Source organism: Akebia trifoliata, chromosome 7 (genome assembly GCF_017979445.1).
Source record: "Akebia trifoliata isolate Shusen 1 chromosome 7, ASM1797944v1, whole genome shotgun sequence".
Lineage (NCBI taxonomy): Eukaryota > Viridiplantae > Streptophyta > Magnoliopsida > Ranunculales > Lardizabalaceae > Akebia > Akebia trifoliata.
The window spans coordinates 1,839,309-1,852,868 of record NC_141381.1 but is presented as its reverse complement, the minus strand read 5'-3'; the positions used below and the strand labels follow the sequence as shown (position 1 = coordinate 1,852,868).

General features: G+C 34.1%; 1 protein-coding gene across 3 annotated transcripts; it reads right to left on the bottom strand.

Moving 5' to 3' along the window:
• Positions 1-902: 902 nt before the first annotated feature.
• On the bottom strand, positions 903-8,763 carry LOC147397925 (Remorin family protein). Of its 3 annotated transcripts, XR_015179675.1 has the most exons (7): positions 8,602-8,763; positions 8,035-8,161; positions 7,353-7,934; positions 3,405-3,903; positions 3,122-3,203; positions 1,023-1,278; positions 903-935 (listed from the first exon to the last, which is right to left on the bottom strand). XR_015179675.1 is itself a non-coding variant. In XM_086447008.1 (6 exons), the coding sequence occupies exons 1-6, from the start codon at positions 8,644-8,646 to the stop codon at positions 1,075-1,077; spliced, it is 1,539 nt and encodes a 512-aa protein (XP_086303134.1). In that variant the 5' UTR covers positions 8,647-8,763; the 3' UTR covers positions 903-1,074. The 3 variants fall into 3 exon arrangements, 2 of the variants coding, with proteins under 2 accessions (XP_086303134.1, XP_086303135.1); XM_086447008.1 differs by having other exon boundaries at positions 903-1,278; XM_086447009.1 differs by lacking the exon at positions 8,602-8,763 and adding an exon at positions 8,307-8,578 and having other exon boundaries at positions 903-1,278.
• Positions 8,764-13,560: the final 4,797 nt, after the last annotated feature.

Genomic DNA, 13,560 nt, shown 5'->3' with positions numbered 1-13,560 from the left:
AACTGGGTTTCATTCATTAATGTCCTAAGGAAACACAATATTTACAATTAATTTATTATTTTATTAAATTCAATTATCACATAATTCTAAGATCCATAGATTACTTGTGATTTTAGAACATTAATTAAATCTCGCATTAAAATATGTATGAAATTGACATGCATGGTATATATAAGCTGAGCAGAAAAATGAAGGGCTTTTGACAAGTGGTTGATACGAGGCATTTGAATCACTTTTGTTTATATTTGTGGCTGAGGGTGGTGGCATCCAAATGGTGGGAAGAAATCTAATGTCTCAATATGGCCACTCTAGTAACTAAAAACATACAAGTAGGCTCTCCATTTGGGCTGGACAACCCCGAACCATGGCTTCAATATGATCTTGGGCAAAATAAAATTTGACCGAATCAAATTGGGTTGGGTGCAAGCATAGACATTGGATGCCAAAATTGGAACTTAATATGGTTTTAATTTAAAAATATCTTTATTTCTTTCTCATTCACATTTCACATTTCAAACTTTAGTGAATCAACTTTTTAGGACAAATAATTGTACACTATATATTTTTAACACCATTTAGCTTTATATAAACCATTTTTTATAATTAAATTATCTAGTATCAATGAGGAATGAGTCAACCGAACCCACCCAACTTGGGTTGGGCTTGGATTGAGCATTCTATGCCCGAGGTTGGGTTGGGCATAGGTTGATCCACAACCCAGTGTCCTCTAACCCTGCCCTACTCTCTCCATACATCAAACTCATTCAGACTCGAAATACAAAACAGGACAATTAGAACGAAATCAAACAATGCATAATCTGAAAAACAGTACCAGAGATGTAAGCTTTCAGTGTTTCTGGACAAGATGCACACTTTGTGCAAAGGCACATAATCACCTCATGGATCATCAGCTATAAACCTCAATATATAGAAACCTGGTTTCAAGCAACAAGGTCATCTTAATATATATATTAAAATATATGCTTTAAATACAAAAAAGAAAAAAAAAAAAGGACAAATACCAACTCCAACTCGGTGGGTGGAAAACTGCTTCAATGGAGAACAAATCGGTCTTCAGGAACACCAATTATAGCAGGAAAATGAAGAAGGGATGCGACCGGTTCTTCGGATATAGTCCGCTTGCTGCTCAGTTTTTGCAGCTTGACGGTTTCTCTTGGCTTCTGCTGCTGCTCGTTTCTCTTCAGCTTTGTGCCTTGCAGATGCTAGCTTGTTCATCAACTTATCCTGGGCCCGTCCTCTCATCCTTTCCACCTCAACCTGAAAAACTATTACCATTAAGCCCGGAACGAACATTTTTAAGTTCAGATACAAAGCACTAGCAGTCAATGCTGTTCAAGTGTTGTGCAATTTGGCTAAGTAGTCTTAGTTTCTTAAAACACTAATACGAGAGCTGATGCTTTGTGACACCCCAAGTCACCCATAACTATAACTGCAATTCTTAAAGATTGATGATGACCCATCAACTTAACTAAAAGATTTGATTGACAACACAGTTCAAGATTCAGTATGGTGAGAAGTGTAGGCCTATCTCAACATGAACCATATTTTGTCATTCAACTGACACAATTTCTACAATGGTGCCGCCAACCTAACACAACCACCTTATTGGGACCAGCAATGCTAATCTCTAAGCCCCATTTTCTTAGGTAAACAAATGATGACAATGTGAAATTTATCCACTACGACATTTCCATCCAAAACGATTTCTTTTTTAAGTTTAGCAAAGAAGCTGGCATTTTAAAAGGGAAACATAATATGACAGAAGAGAATTATACTTTTGATCAATATGAACCAACTGTGAAGAGGTATCCTAGCTTCCCAAAGCCAGGCGTCTTTCAAATTTCTCAGTAACCAGATTTCAACGTTATTAAGAGGAAAGACCAATAGCCAAGAGAAGCCAAATATATCTAAAGAGTAACTTCTCTAATTCATTCAGGTTATCCAATTCTCCCAAGCTTCTTATTAGTATTACGCTTTTGCCAAAATTGATGCAAAGCTAAAACACCATCTTAAGGCACCAAAAGATGCATCCAAGGTGAAATTTTTGGTCCATTGGTGCTTTGTGAGACCAAAGTATAGCAATCAAAGTGAAGATGTGACATGAGAGGTCCACATTGCCCACAAAAAAAATTGCACTTTTTAGAAGATGAGTTTCCTCAGCATTTTAGAAATGGAAATTAAGAAATTGATTAAAATTGTGCATAGAAAGGGAAAAAGTGGATTGCCTTGGTTAAGGCTTCTTGATTTTTAATCAAGGACCCATCTATTCTCTTCTCATACAAATAAATTTCATCAAAGACTAGCCAAAATTTAACGAAGTACTTGGCCAAAAAACAAAACAAAATACATGATATTTTAAAGATGTGAAACCACAAACCCGAGCCAAAGTATCACCGAAAAAAAAAGAAAAGATCATCCATGTGATATTTTTAAATTAATGTATGGAAAGGTCTGAACTTCTTACACATAAAATCAAATAGGGAATTTGATTTGCAAAACCAATTTTACTTTAGAACTTTAGGATGAAATAAAATAGGAGGAATCTAACCAAATAACTTTAGAAGACATAAAAAATGCTCCAGAAAACTCAAAACTTCAAATCGAATAAAAATGTATATAAGTCAATCATTCTTTGGTAAGACTTTTGAAAACCAGAATGCATTTACCTATCCAAACTGGAGATTGCAAGTTTGAACTCTCAAATTTGTTTAGCTGTTTCATGCAATGGTATAGTTTGACATAGCTTATAATATGATATGTAGGTTTATAAGGGCCATATAAAATAATTAGTTGTATCTTGTATAAGGATTATCATTGCACCAAAAAACTTTTTATTTTCATATTATCAAAGAAATAAACCTAGTATAGCATAGTGTGCATTGTGTCAGTGTGTATCAGTGAGCAGAAGTGTGATTCCTTTTATTATATGCAGTAGTTGGGTAACTCAATTGCTTTAATATTATATTTATGCATCAAACAGTGTAATGTACTGAAGTGTAATTATCCAATGCATTGTACTGTATTGATAACTATCAGATTTTAAGTCTAGAATATGCTGAAAGATACTGAAATAATCAAATCTTCTGAAGTACAATAGTACCTCAATTTTCCTCATCTCAGCTTCCATCTTTGCTTTTTGATGATTTTCCCATACTTGTATTTTGATCTCTTCACGTTTGTACCTAAAAATTTCATCATCATGTATCATCAATACCATATTAAACCACATGAAAAGTATGAAGTACAGATAAAGCCTATAAGCAACAACCTTTCTAATATGGTGAGAGCAACATGCGTGAAAACTCATAATTGGGACACATGCCAAAAATTGATAGAAAGACCTCTACAAAAGAAATAATTGGCTTAGACTCAAGTAAAGTAACCTGGCTGTATACTTGGCTTTCTCTGCCTCCTCCCAAGCTGCGGCACGGGTCTCAATGACACTTTTAGGGGGTTGATCCGCAGCAACGGTTTTAAGTGAAGTAGATGCATCCTTGTCCTCCTCTTCCTTGCTTGCCCAGGCAGCAATATTCATTTTACCAAGCTGTGCTCCAAGAGCCATTATTTCTCTCCGGGTTTTCTTTTGTATATCTTTATCAGACAAGTCCTTTTGGTTAGGGTCCACCTGGCAATCAGTTCTTTCCAGAGGAGATGACACAGGTGCGTCTCTTCTTGGAGTTGATGGCCTAGATGATGTGGGGCTGCGCATTGGCGTTGTTGCTCTCACAGGAGTTCCGGTCCTAGAAGGCTCTTGACTGGCAATTGGAGTCATTTCCGTACCCATATCTCTCATAGACACAGATCTAACTGTTGAAGGAGGCGGAATATAAGTTGTTGTAGCACTATGGACAGATATGATTGAGTCATGCCGGCTAAGACTAACTGTACCAAATTACATAGAAACTGTAAGTTGAAAATAATTCTCACTCCAAAATAGGAAAAAAAAAAAACTCCCAAAATTACTGACATACGATTTTAAGTGTATTATCATAATATTCAAAAAATATTTATAGAAAATATCATTAATGAGATGTCTAATAATGTGCATGTCGGATTATCTTGATGTATCTTCTTTGAGGACTGTCTTTAGATGGGACTCTTTATGTTAGTTGTTTTTAGTTTTCTTTTGGTTGGTCATCTCGACCGGCTGTTGTATTTGACTACCTTTTTTTCAATAAATTTATACTAATAAATAAAAAATAAAAATTATCTTGATGTATCTTAGACAAAGTTCGAGTATCCAAGGTGACCAAGAAATTAATTTGCATCAATAAAGTAGATCTACAATCACACTTCAAACTTTCTTTTTTTGCTTATCGTGGGTATCCCCACCCTTCGAGTGAGACTAATCCCTTGGTCACATACACTGCCCCTCGGAAACTCCTATGTGCAACTGGTTGAGTCGAGGGTCAACCAGACCTTGGAGGGTGGCCCCAAGGAATTCATTGCTCCATGGAGTTTCAAACACTTGACCTACCCTTCTTGAGGAGCTTATCAAGGCTCGGCTTGCCACTAGGCCAACCCCTTGGGGTTCAACCACACTTCATACTTAGTTTCAACACTCAGTTTACAAAATTAAGGTGCAATGGCCATGCATGGTAGGGCTGCATATCACTGTAAATAGTTGCAGCACTAGCTAGAGCCAACTCCCACCCAGTCACGCTGCCACAACCATTTATCGAACAGACCACATACATGCACCCGACCGCGCTCATGCATACACTTTCTCATTACAATTGTACTTTCTCAATAGAGCTCGATCACCATCAGATGTGTCCTCCCCAAATGCCTCTCCCACAAATCCAACTCCACTAATATACTCACACCACTTTGAAGTGCCAACTTAGCTAAGTTGGTAAGACGCATGGAGTGTTGTTCACATGTCCTAGGTTCAAACCCCCCGGGTCATCTAGAATTGGGTTGATGCCGGTCATTAACTTTCTATAGGCCTTGGCCTCATTCCTCTCAAGGTACGATGAGCTGTTATGCTGTATCTAGACTCACTTAAATCAACCACAACAAATTTTAATATAATTATGTGTTTGACTAATAATGACATCTCCTAGTACATAATGGTTGCAAAATATATAAATAGAATAAATTGTTCCTGATGGTATCTCTAATGTGAATTATGTTGTCAATTCTATAGCAAATGAACAATGCTAATTTTCCTTATGATGGACTTTTTATAGTTAAGCTTGATTAGTTTAATAATGAGCAATTATAAACAAAGATATTATTTCCCATTCCTGCTAAAGCATCCTGATAATCACAATTTGTACAAATAACAACAGTGCATTCTTTTAAAATTCAGGATAATGCATTGATAATATATAATTTTTAACTAGAACTTTATAGAAATTGTCTTCTTATTTTTAAAGTGTATCCTACACAATGATGGACTTTTTATAGTTAATCTTGATTAGTTTAATAATGAGCAATTATAGATAAAGATATTATTTCCCATTCTTGCTAAAGCATCCTGATAATCACAATTTCTATAAATAACAACAGTGCATTCTTTTAAAATTCAGGATAATGCATTGATAATATATAATTTTTAACCAGAACTTTATAGAAATTGTCTTCTTATTTTTTAAGTGTATCCTATACAATGGAATTTGCCAATCCCAACTATTGATTGTGCCATCTACAAAGGAACATCACTACTGTATCTTGGGGGATGAACACTATAAATATGATGGCCATGACCAAGTAGGGAAAATTAACACCTCAAGGACTACTATGAACATGTGCCTCAAAATTGTCACCAATAACAAGATGAATTTATTTTCCCATTGGTTATATTTACGAATTATTCTTAGAGCAACATATGATACACAATCACTTTGAAAATCTGATATGCAATTATTCATTGTTTATTTATGGATAATCACAATGTCGAACACACAATTAAATGTTGGGCTTCCTATCACCCCAAATTATTAGCTTAGAAGCAGCTTATGCTTCTTTAAGTGGGTTAGGAAGGTGGGTAAAGGCAAGCAACTCTTTCCCCCTAATAAGGTAAGGAAGTTGAAGATAGCTTGCCTTACTACTAATGCAAGGAGAGGGAGCAAAGAAAAACTAACGGCATATAGCGAGCCGACTTCTTCGTCGTTGAGAGAGAGATGTCCAAGTCACTCCTCTTTTTTGTCTAAGTTATTTCATTTTTTATACGGGAGCATCGACAACTAGGTATCAAAAAAATAGTCAATTAAAATTTAATTAATTCAAATGAATAAATTAAGTAGTAAAGGTAAATGGATAAATATAAATAAATCTATATAATAAAACACAACTATAAGGCCCACAGATACTACAGTTGTGTGGGGGATAAACTTCCTATCAACTACACTTTTGTGGGGATAAATATCCCATCTGAGATACAATTTGTGGGTCCACTTTATTGCATTTTCTTTTCAACCCCCTCCAACTTTATTATATTTTCCCTATGACCCCTTTAACCCGTTTGATTGTTTTTCATATTTTACCCCCTTAACCTCAATTTTTTTCTAATAATAACCTTCCAATTTTATCTTTTACTCTCTCTCTTTTAATAATACTCATGTTCTCTCTTTAACCCCTTTAACCCATTTTATTGTTTTTCATCTTTTACTTCCTTAATCTCAATTTTTTTTAATAATACCCTTCCAATATTATTATTTTTCCCTCTTTTACCCCCTTAACCCCAAAGAGGATGCCCGTACGAACTCTAGTAGTAGATATAACTCCAAAATCAAGTATTGTCCAAGATTTTTTTTTTCCTTTTGCTTTATTTATGGATTATTCTAAACACCTACACAATCTCCTTGGAAATCCAATATGTTATTATTCATTGTTTTATTTACAAATTATCACAATGTTGTCACCAATGAACAAGATAATTTATTTTACCTTACGTTTCATTTACAGATTCTTCCTAGAGCCACATATTGTTTACTCATACAATCTCTCTGGAAATCCGATATGCAATAATTCATAGTTGATAGTTGATACCATTTTAAGGAGTAACAATTAAGTGTCCAGATAATTTAATTATTAGTTACTGTGTGAGATATTTTCATCTAGATTATTATTCCTAAAACTCATCCATATTTCCTTCAATTAATAAAATGATTAAATCAACTAAGTAATGTTAAATGCAAATGTTGGGTTTTAGCTAACTGCAAAAATGAAGATTCCCTATTATACAAATATTTGTAAATTATAAAATTTAATATATATAAACTACACCATGACATGAAAGATGAAACTGCCCTATATACTAAAAATAAATAGAAATAATATTAGTAATAATACAGACCGTCAAAGTCATTTATATATGTTCTTACTTGCAGAATCTGCAACAGAGCTCTCGATCATGAGTGCAGGCTTAGCATATAATTCTGCAATTGGATACGGTTCGGGTACCCAATTCACAAACTTCTGTCCTCCAACCTCCCTCTTCGATTGTTGGCTTGGATCAATCCGCTTGGTATCCGGTTCTTCCAAAGCAACCTTTTTGTTGTCTGGAACTTCAACAACAACCTTCGTCGCTGATTGCCGACTTCCACAACCAAGAAAACCAGTTTTTTTCGATCCAGCCGGTTTATGCCGGTTTGAAGTTGGACTTGCGATCCACTTCTGTGCATCATCCCACTTCGAAGGCGCTTGTTTGGAGAAAGGTGTCAATGGAAGTCTATGTGGTGCTCTCTCAGCTTTCTGAAACTCGAAAGCAGATGTCATCGACATGCTTGCACTGTCGTAACCACTATCGTAATCTAGAGATCCATCTTCGTGAGATCTAATCCTCGAAGTTACTGAACTTTGTTCCTTCAATCTACGATCGGTAGTCAGATCAGACGCCATTGTAGTCGGAGATGTTGAGCAGTCTGGAAGTTCGCTTACAATGTCCACATCTTTGCAATTCTCACCTAGAAATATTAATTTTTAACACTCTAAGTCTGACACCAAACCCTAATTTAACGAATGCGAGAGAAAATGAGGCAAATTGGCGAAGTTCTTAGTTCTTACCTCGATCTTCGATCTCACTAACTTCAGATCTCAAAGAGAAAGTCGAATCGAGCTCTTCCTCTACTTTTCTCTTCTTCTCGATCCCCAAAAGCATACTTCTCAGCTTAGCTGGGGAAAATCCTCCTCCCTGGAGTGCAAAAAAACCAATAAAAACATAGTCAGTAATCAAATTTACTACATTTAACAAAAATATCTTCTTCTTTTTTCCATTGTAACCTAAATTTTAGCTCCATCGGATAAATCGCAAGAAAATCAAAGTGAAAGACATCAACCTGTCAGTCGAAATCATTAACTCTCACACAAACCTCATTTAAATCTTAAATCAATCCATATAGGGATTTCTAGACTCTAAAAATCTCAAAATTAGTGCCTGAAAACATCTACTCGAAGAGATTTCACAGATAAATCGCGGCGAAGGATAGAAGATTTTGACAGATCGAAGGTTCAGTTACGGTAGTAGAGCTTGGAGACAATAAGTGAGAATCAGATCTCTCAGAGTCTGAAAATTTCTTCCTTGACGAAACGTAAGAAAAAAAAAATCGGATTCAAATGAAAAGCCGTACAAACCTGAGGCTTTTCGATCCTTTCGTAGTCCATTTGGGTTTCGTTCATCAGAAGCTAAGAAGTCATTCTCTGTCTCTCTCTCTCTCTCTCTCTTTCTCTCTGCTTCTCAGTCCAATCTCAGTCGAAGCTCGCTTTCTCGTCTTTCGACTTTGACTGCAAATCATTAATCCCAATTGATTTAGAAAATGCCCTACTTATTACTGTATTTTACGGAAATGCCACTTCTCCAGTTCACCTTTGGCTGTTAAAAAGTGCATATTTTAAACCGATAGAAATAATAAATTATTCTCTAATCAGACAATAAGGAAAATTTAGATGCTTAAAGTTATACCAGACTTGTGTATTGTCACCCCAAATAGTACCACGTGGAAAAAAGATAAGTTAGATTCAAAGTATTTTATTTTTAACAGTAATCATTGAATATATTATATATATAAAACATAAAAATACCTCTCAGAACATATTAGCTTTAGTGACCTCCTAGGAATGGTCAGAAACTCTACTTCACTCTCAAAATTAAAAATAAAATTCAATGGTGAACTTTTTTTTTCTTTTCAAAACTCATAGAATTTCATTCTCTGCAACATTGAGGCATTGAATCATGGTTTTTTTATGCCAAGAGGTGAGGGGAGCTTATCCTTTGTAGCACATGATTCCCATAGCACCCTGTAACGCAGATCCAACAGTTGAAAGAATGTCACATCAACCATACACTTAAAAGTATTGGGTGTTCAGTAGTCATTCATTTTCAAAGACATGGATCTAGAGAAAAAAACAACTATTTTTTTGATATTTATTTTTAAATCAGATTTAAATCATGATGACAAGAGGTTGAGATGTTAATTTTTTTTTCAAGATAACTCTCGCTCATTTGTTGGATTTGTGTTACAGGAACCATGTGCTAGAGAGGATCCGCATCCAAAGGTGAGAGCCTAACGACCTTAATAAACATGAAATCCTTAGTAACTTACAAAGGCTAGGCGGTACTCTCGTTAATTAAAGACTTATATGTAAGAGTTTAGACTAAAATAACTTAATAAGATTTCAACTCTCCCAAAGGGTTGTTGAGCCCACCTTGTGACATCCTAAAAAACATGATCTAATGCCACAAGGTTGTAAAGGACAAAATTTTATGGATTTTGAAGAAAAAAAAATGTTATTTTTTACCATTATATTTTAATTTTAATTTTAAATTTAGAAATTCTGAGAAAGTTCGATAATCATTCATTTTCAAAATCTTGGATCAAGCTCTCAAAAAATTGTTTTTTGATTTTTTTTCTCAATGTTGTAGTATTGGATTGTTAATGTGGTAATCCATTTGAACTCAAGGACCCTTAACAAGAGTTAAAATCTTACTAACAAGAGTTAAAGAAAGAAAACATTTTTCTATGTGTGAAGTTTACAATGAAAATTTTAAATCAAATGCTAAAGAATCACGAGAATTATCAATGGTCTATATATGAAATAATATTGCTACATTGTCCATCATAGAAGCATTCTATCATTTTACTTCTTGATGGGATAGGTGTAATTATCAAAAACGACACTTGAGAATTGTCCTTTAAGTAGCATAAAATCTTAATTGGCACGCAACATGTATCAATAATATGTATGTAATTATCACTAATTGGAAAGAAAATCAGCTAGAAGACGAGCATACATCTGCAATTAATACCACACTAGTCTTAAAAGTTTTTCCTTGCAAACTTTTGTATGAATCTAACATTATTTTTTTTTTAATGATAAAATTTTGCATGATTTCTAAAGAAAATGTATGTGAAACGCAAACTATTGGTTCGATTTGCAGTTGGGAGGTGGTCATTAAGCAAAGAGTCGTGATAATTCGACTCTCCTCTGTGATGTACACCTCTACCATAGAATCATAGATCATTTGCCTTGAGATACAAAAAATATATATATTTATGATTTTGCGTATCCCGAGGCAAATGATTTATGGTTATGTGATGGGGGCGTATGTCAGAAGGGGTGTTAAAAAATTATTATTCTTAAGCAAATTGATAACCAAATCAAAATGAAGCATCCAAGGCAATGGAGGCATAACATTGATAAAATAGATAAAATGCTACTTGGCTTAGAAAGTGATCGACGTTGCCTTTTGAATGAAAAAGATATATAGAATTCTTTTAATGAATACTTACAAGAAAAAAAGAAAAAAAGATTTATGTTAATTTATGGTGATTTACAATCAAATCAAGCAAAACCTAATGTAATTTATTTATAACATCAGGACATGTTTATGAGTTAATTCTAGTACTAATTTATACAAAATTGCTAAAGAACTCTATTACTCTAAAAGAAATTTTGTATTGGATTCAATTTTTTTCGGGTTGCAATTGTTCAATACAAATAGTTCAATTTTTACAAATAAATGTATTTGCTTTGAATCACTAAATAGCAAGATGGATTGGATTAGACCTAAAATCTAATATGATAATGTAGGATACATGATCTGACAAGAATTTTATATAATAATCTGTTGAATCAACTATGTATTGGTATGATAATATGTAATATATGTAGAGTAACGACCGAGAACAATGTCTCATTCCTATAGCAATGTAGGACGTCAATGTGACACTTTTTGATTTAAATGCATTGGATTGCGTGTAGTGTTGAAAAACAATTTTATTAGAAGTCCAATGTATTTCAGACTCCTACCACTGGCAATAAATGCGTAGACACCATTTCTATTCTATAGGAATGAGACGTTGTTCTAGATTTTGATTCATATATATATATATTACATGTTTAGGGATTGAGTCGTGATTTTCTTACTAAAAATTCTCCACTCGGTCTATACGCAGTTGATGTGGCAAGGGCACAAAACCATAGATCTATTTCTTCAGGATACACCAGGAAAAGATCAACAATTCTGCCCTTGTCACGTCAGTCGAGTACAAACCATTTAAAAATTTTTGAGTCAGAAAATCATTAGTGTTAGTAATTTGATATGTATCTATAATTTATAGGATTTTTCTAACGTCGAACGACTATTAAAACAGAGTGTCAAATATCATTTGAGACTAATATTTTTTTAATTTGTATCATTAAATTAGGTTTGATCTCATTTAGACCTGATCCATGTGTTATCAAGTCAACATATTAAGATTTGATGATCTCATTCAATTTTTAATGATTGAGTTAATTTAATCCAATCCGATCCAATCCAATCCATTAATAATCCTAATTCTAAGTAAAATTATTTGACCAGACATAACCAACAACTAATGATTTAAAGGGCACCTGCATTTTAACCTTAAATGTCATTTATTACTCTAATATTAAATTGTAGTTTATACATCTTTAAAAAGAAATCCAAATCCAAATTAATTGAAATGGAAATATTCTGTTATGGTCTGGAAACAATTGAGTATTAATTATTATATTTGATTTCACATGAGAATAAGACATCAAGGTGGTCCCTAACGCCCAAGAATTATTAAAAAAGTGCTTAGGGCACTTTCGATATTCTACTTACCAAAGAGGGTCTTTATGAGTTAGACTTTAAATGTTTCTTTATGAACATTGCCATGCTGACGTGGATAATTAAAGGAACATTACTTTGACTGCTTTCCTTCGTGTAACCATCGATGTTAAGTAAGACCGAATACGACTATTGACGAAGATGCCTCTATGAAACACGTTACTACTGGAATGAAGGCGGAGTGCACGGTGGAAACTTGGGTGGGCCAAACCTAAACCCAATGGGTTCAACCCGATCTTGGTTAGGATTAGTTAGGGGTCGAGCTCGGGTTTGGGAATTCTTTTTTAACGAAATCAAATTGGGTTGGGTTCGGGCATAAAGGGTGGATTGTCCGAACCCAAATTTAATATGATTATTATGGAGTGGATAAAATCCTTTTCCACCTGTACCGTTTATTCGAACTATCAATATACATCTCAAGGTAGATTAGTGACATCTTTTGAAAATGACTCTTTCCTATTAAGAAAAATCTCAATTTAAGAGGATTATTCTCTTTTTAGATATTAAATAATTTTTTTTGTATGGATAAGAGATAAAATAATCAATTACAATTTAACTAGAATTAAGATATTTTTTCTAAATTTTTTTAATTTAAAAAGCTAAAAATTATTGTAAAGAGAGAAAAAAAAAAAAGACCAAGGAGAAGAGATCATGTAATAATTTCAAATTTATAGTGAAACAACTTTCTAAAAGCCCTTGGACGTAAGCACATTCATCGAACCATATAAAAAATAATCGTGTTCTTTTCTTGTTCTATATATTTTCGTCCTTGTGTTAGTTTAATAATAAAATCATGATCGAGGATTGGCGTTGTCCGTGAGAATGAACAAGGAGCCATGAAAAACCACATCGATGGCCAAGATCTGTCCATCACAAGGTTAAGGTTTTGCGATTAGGTTTTGAATGGAACGTACTTGGACAGTCGTAGATCTTCGGTGGAATGATCAAGGTCTATTCCGATTAAGTTTAATTGTTATTCCTATCAAGAGAATTGATATACAAAGGAAAATTCATTCAAGCCAGTGCGGTATTCAAATCCAAAATCAGAACCGAGAAACAAATCAGTAATCCTTCGACAATTGAAGCTCTTTGAACCTCCAACAGTAAAATTTGACGGTTTTTCCTCTCATCAGATGAAAGGCATTATTTCGGGTTTTCTTTTTGGTTCGATTATCATCTTCTTTATCTTGATTTCTTCTAGCCAATACTTAAATGTCCAGTTTGAGATGGTGTCGTCAGAAATTCCGGTATCATTTGTCATAATTCTGATTAGTTATACAAGAAAACCAACATCTCTCACATTCTCTTCAGAATCAGAGGTTCAATGAAGACCAAAAAGTATCAGAGGCACTACAACGAGTGATGGTGGAAACCAAGGCCCACCGACTTCTTTCTAAAAACTATCGAAAATTTGGACGAAATTATAAAGCAGAAGTTACCCATACCACACCTCCAAG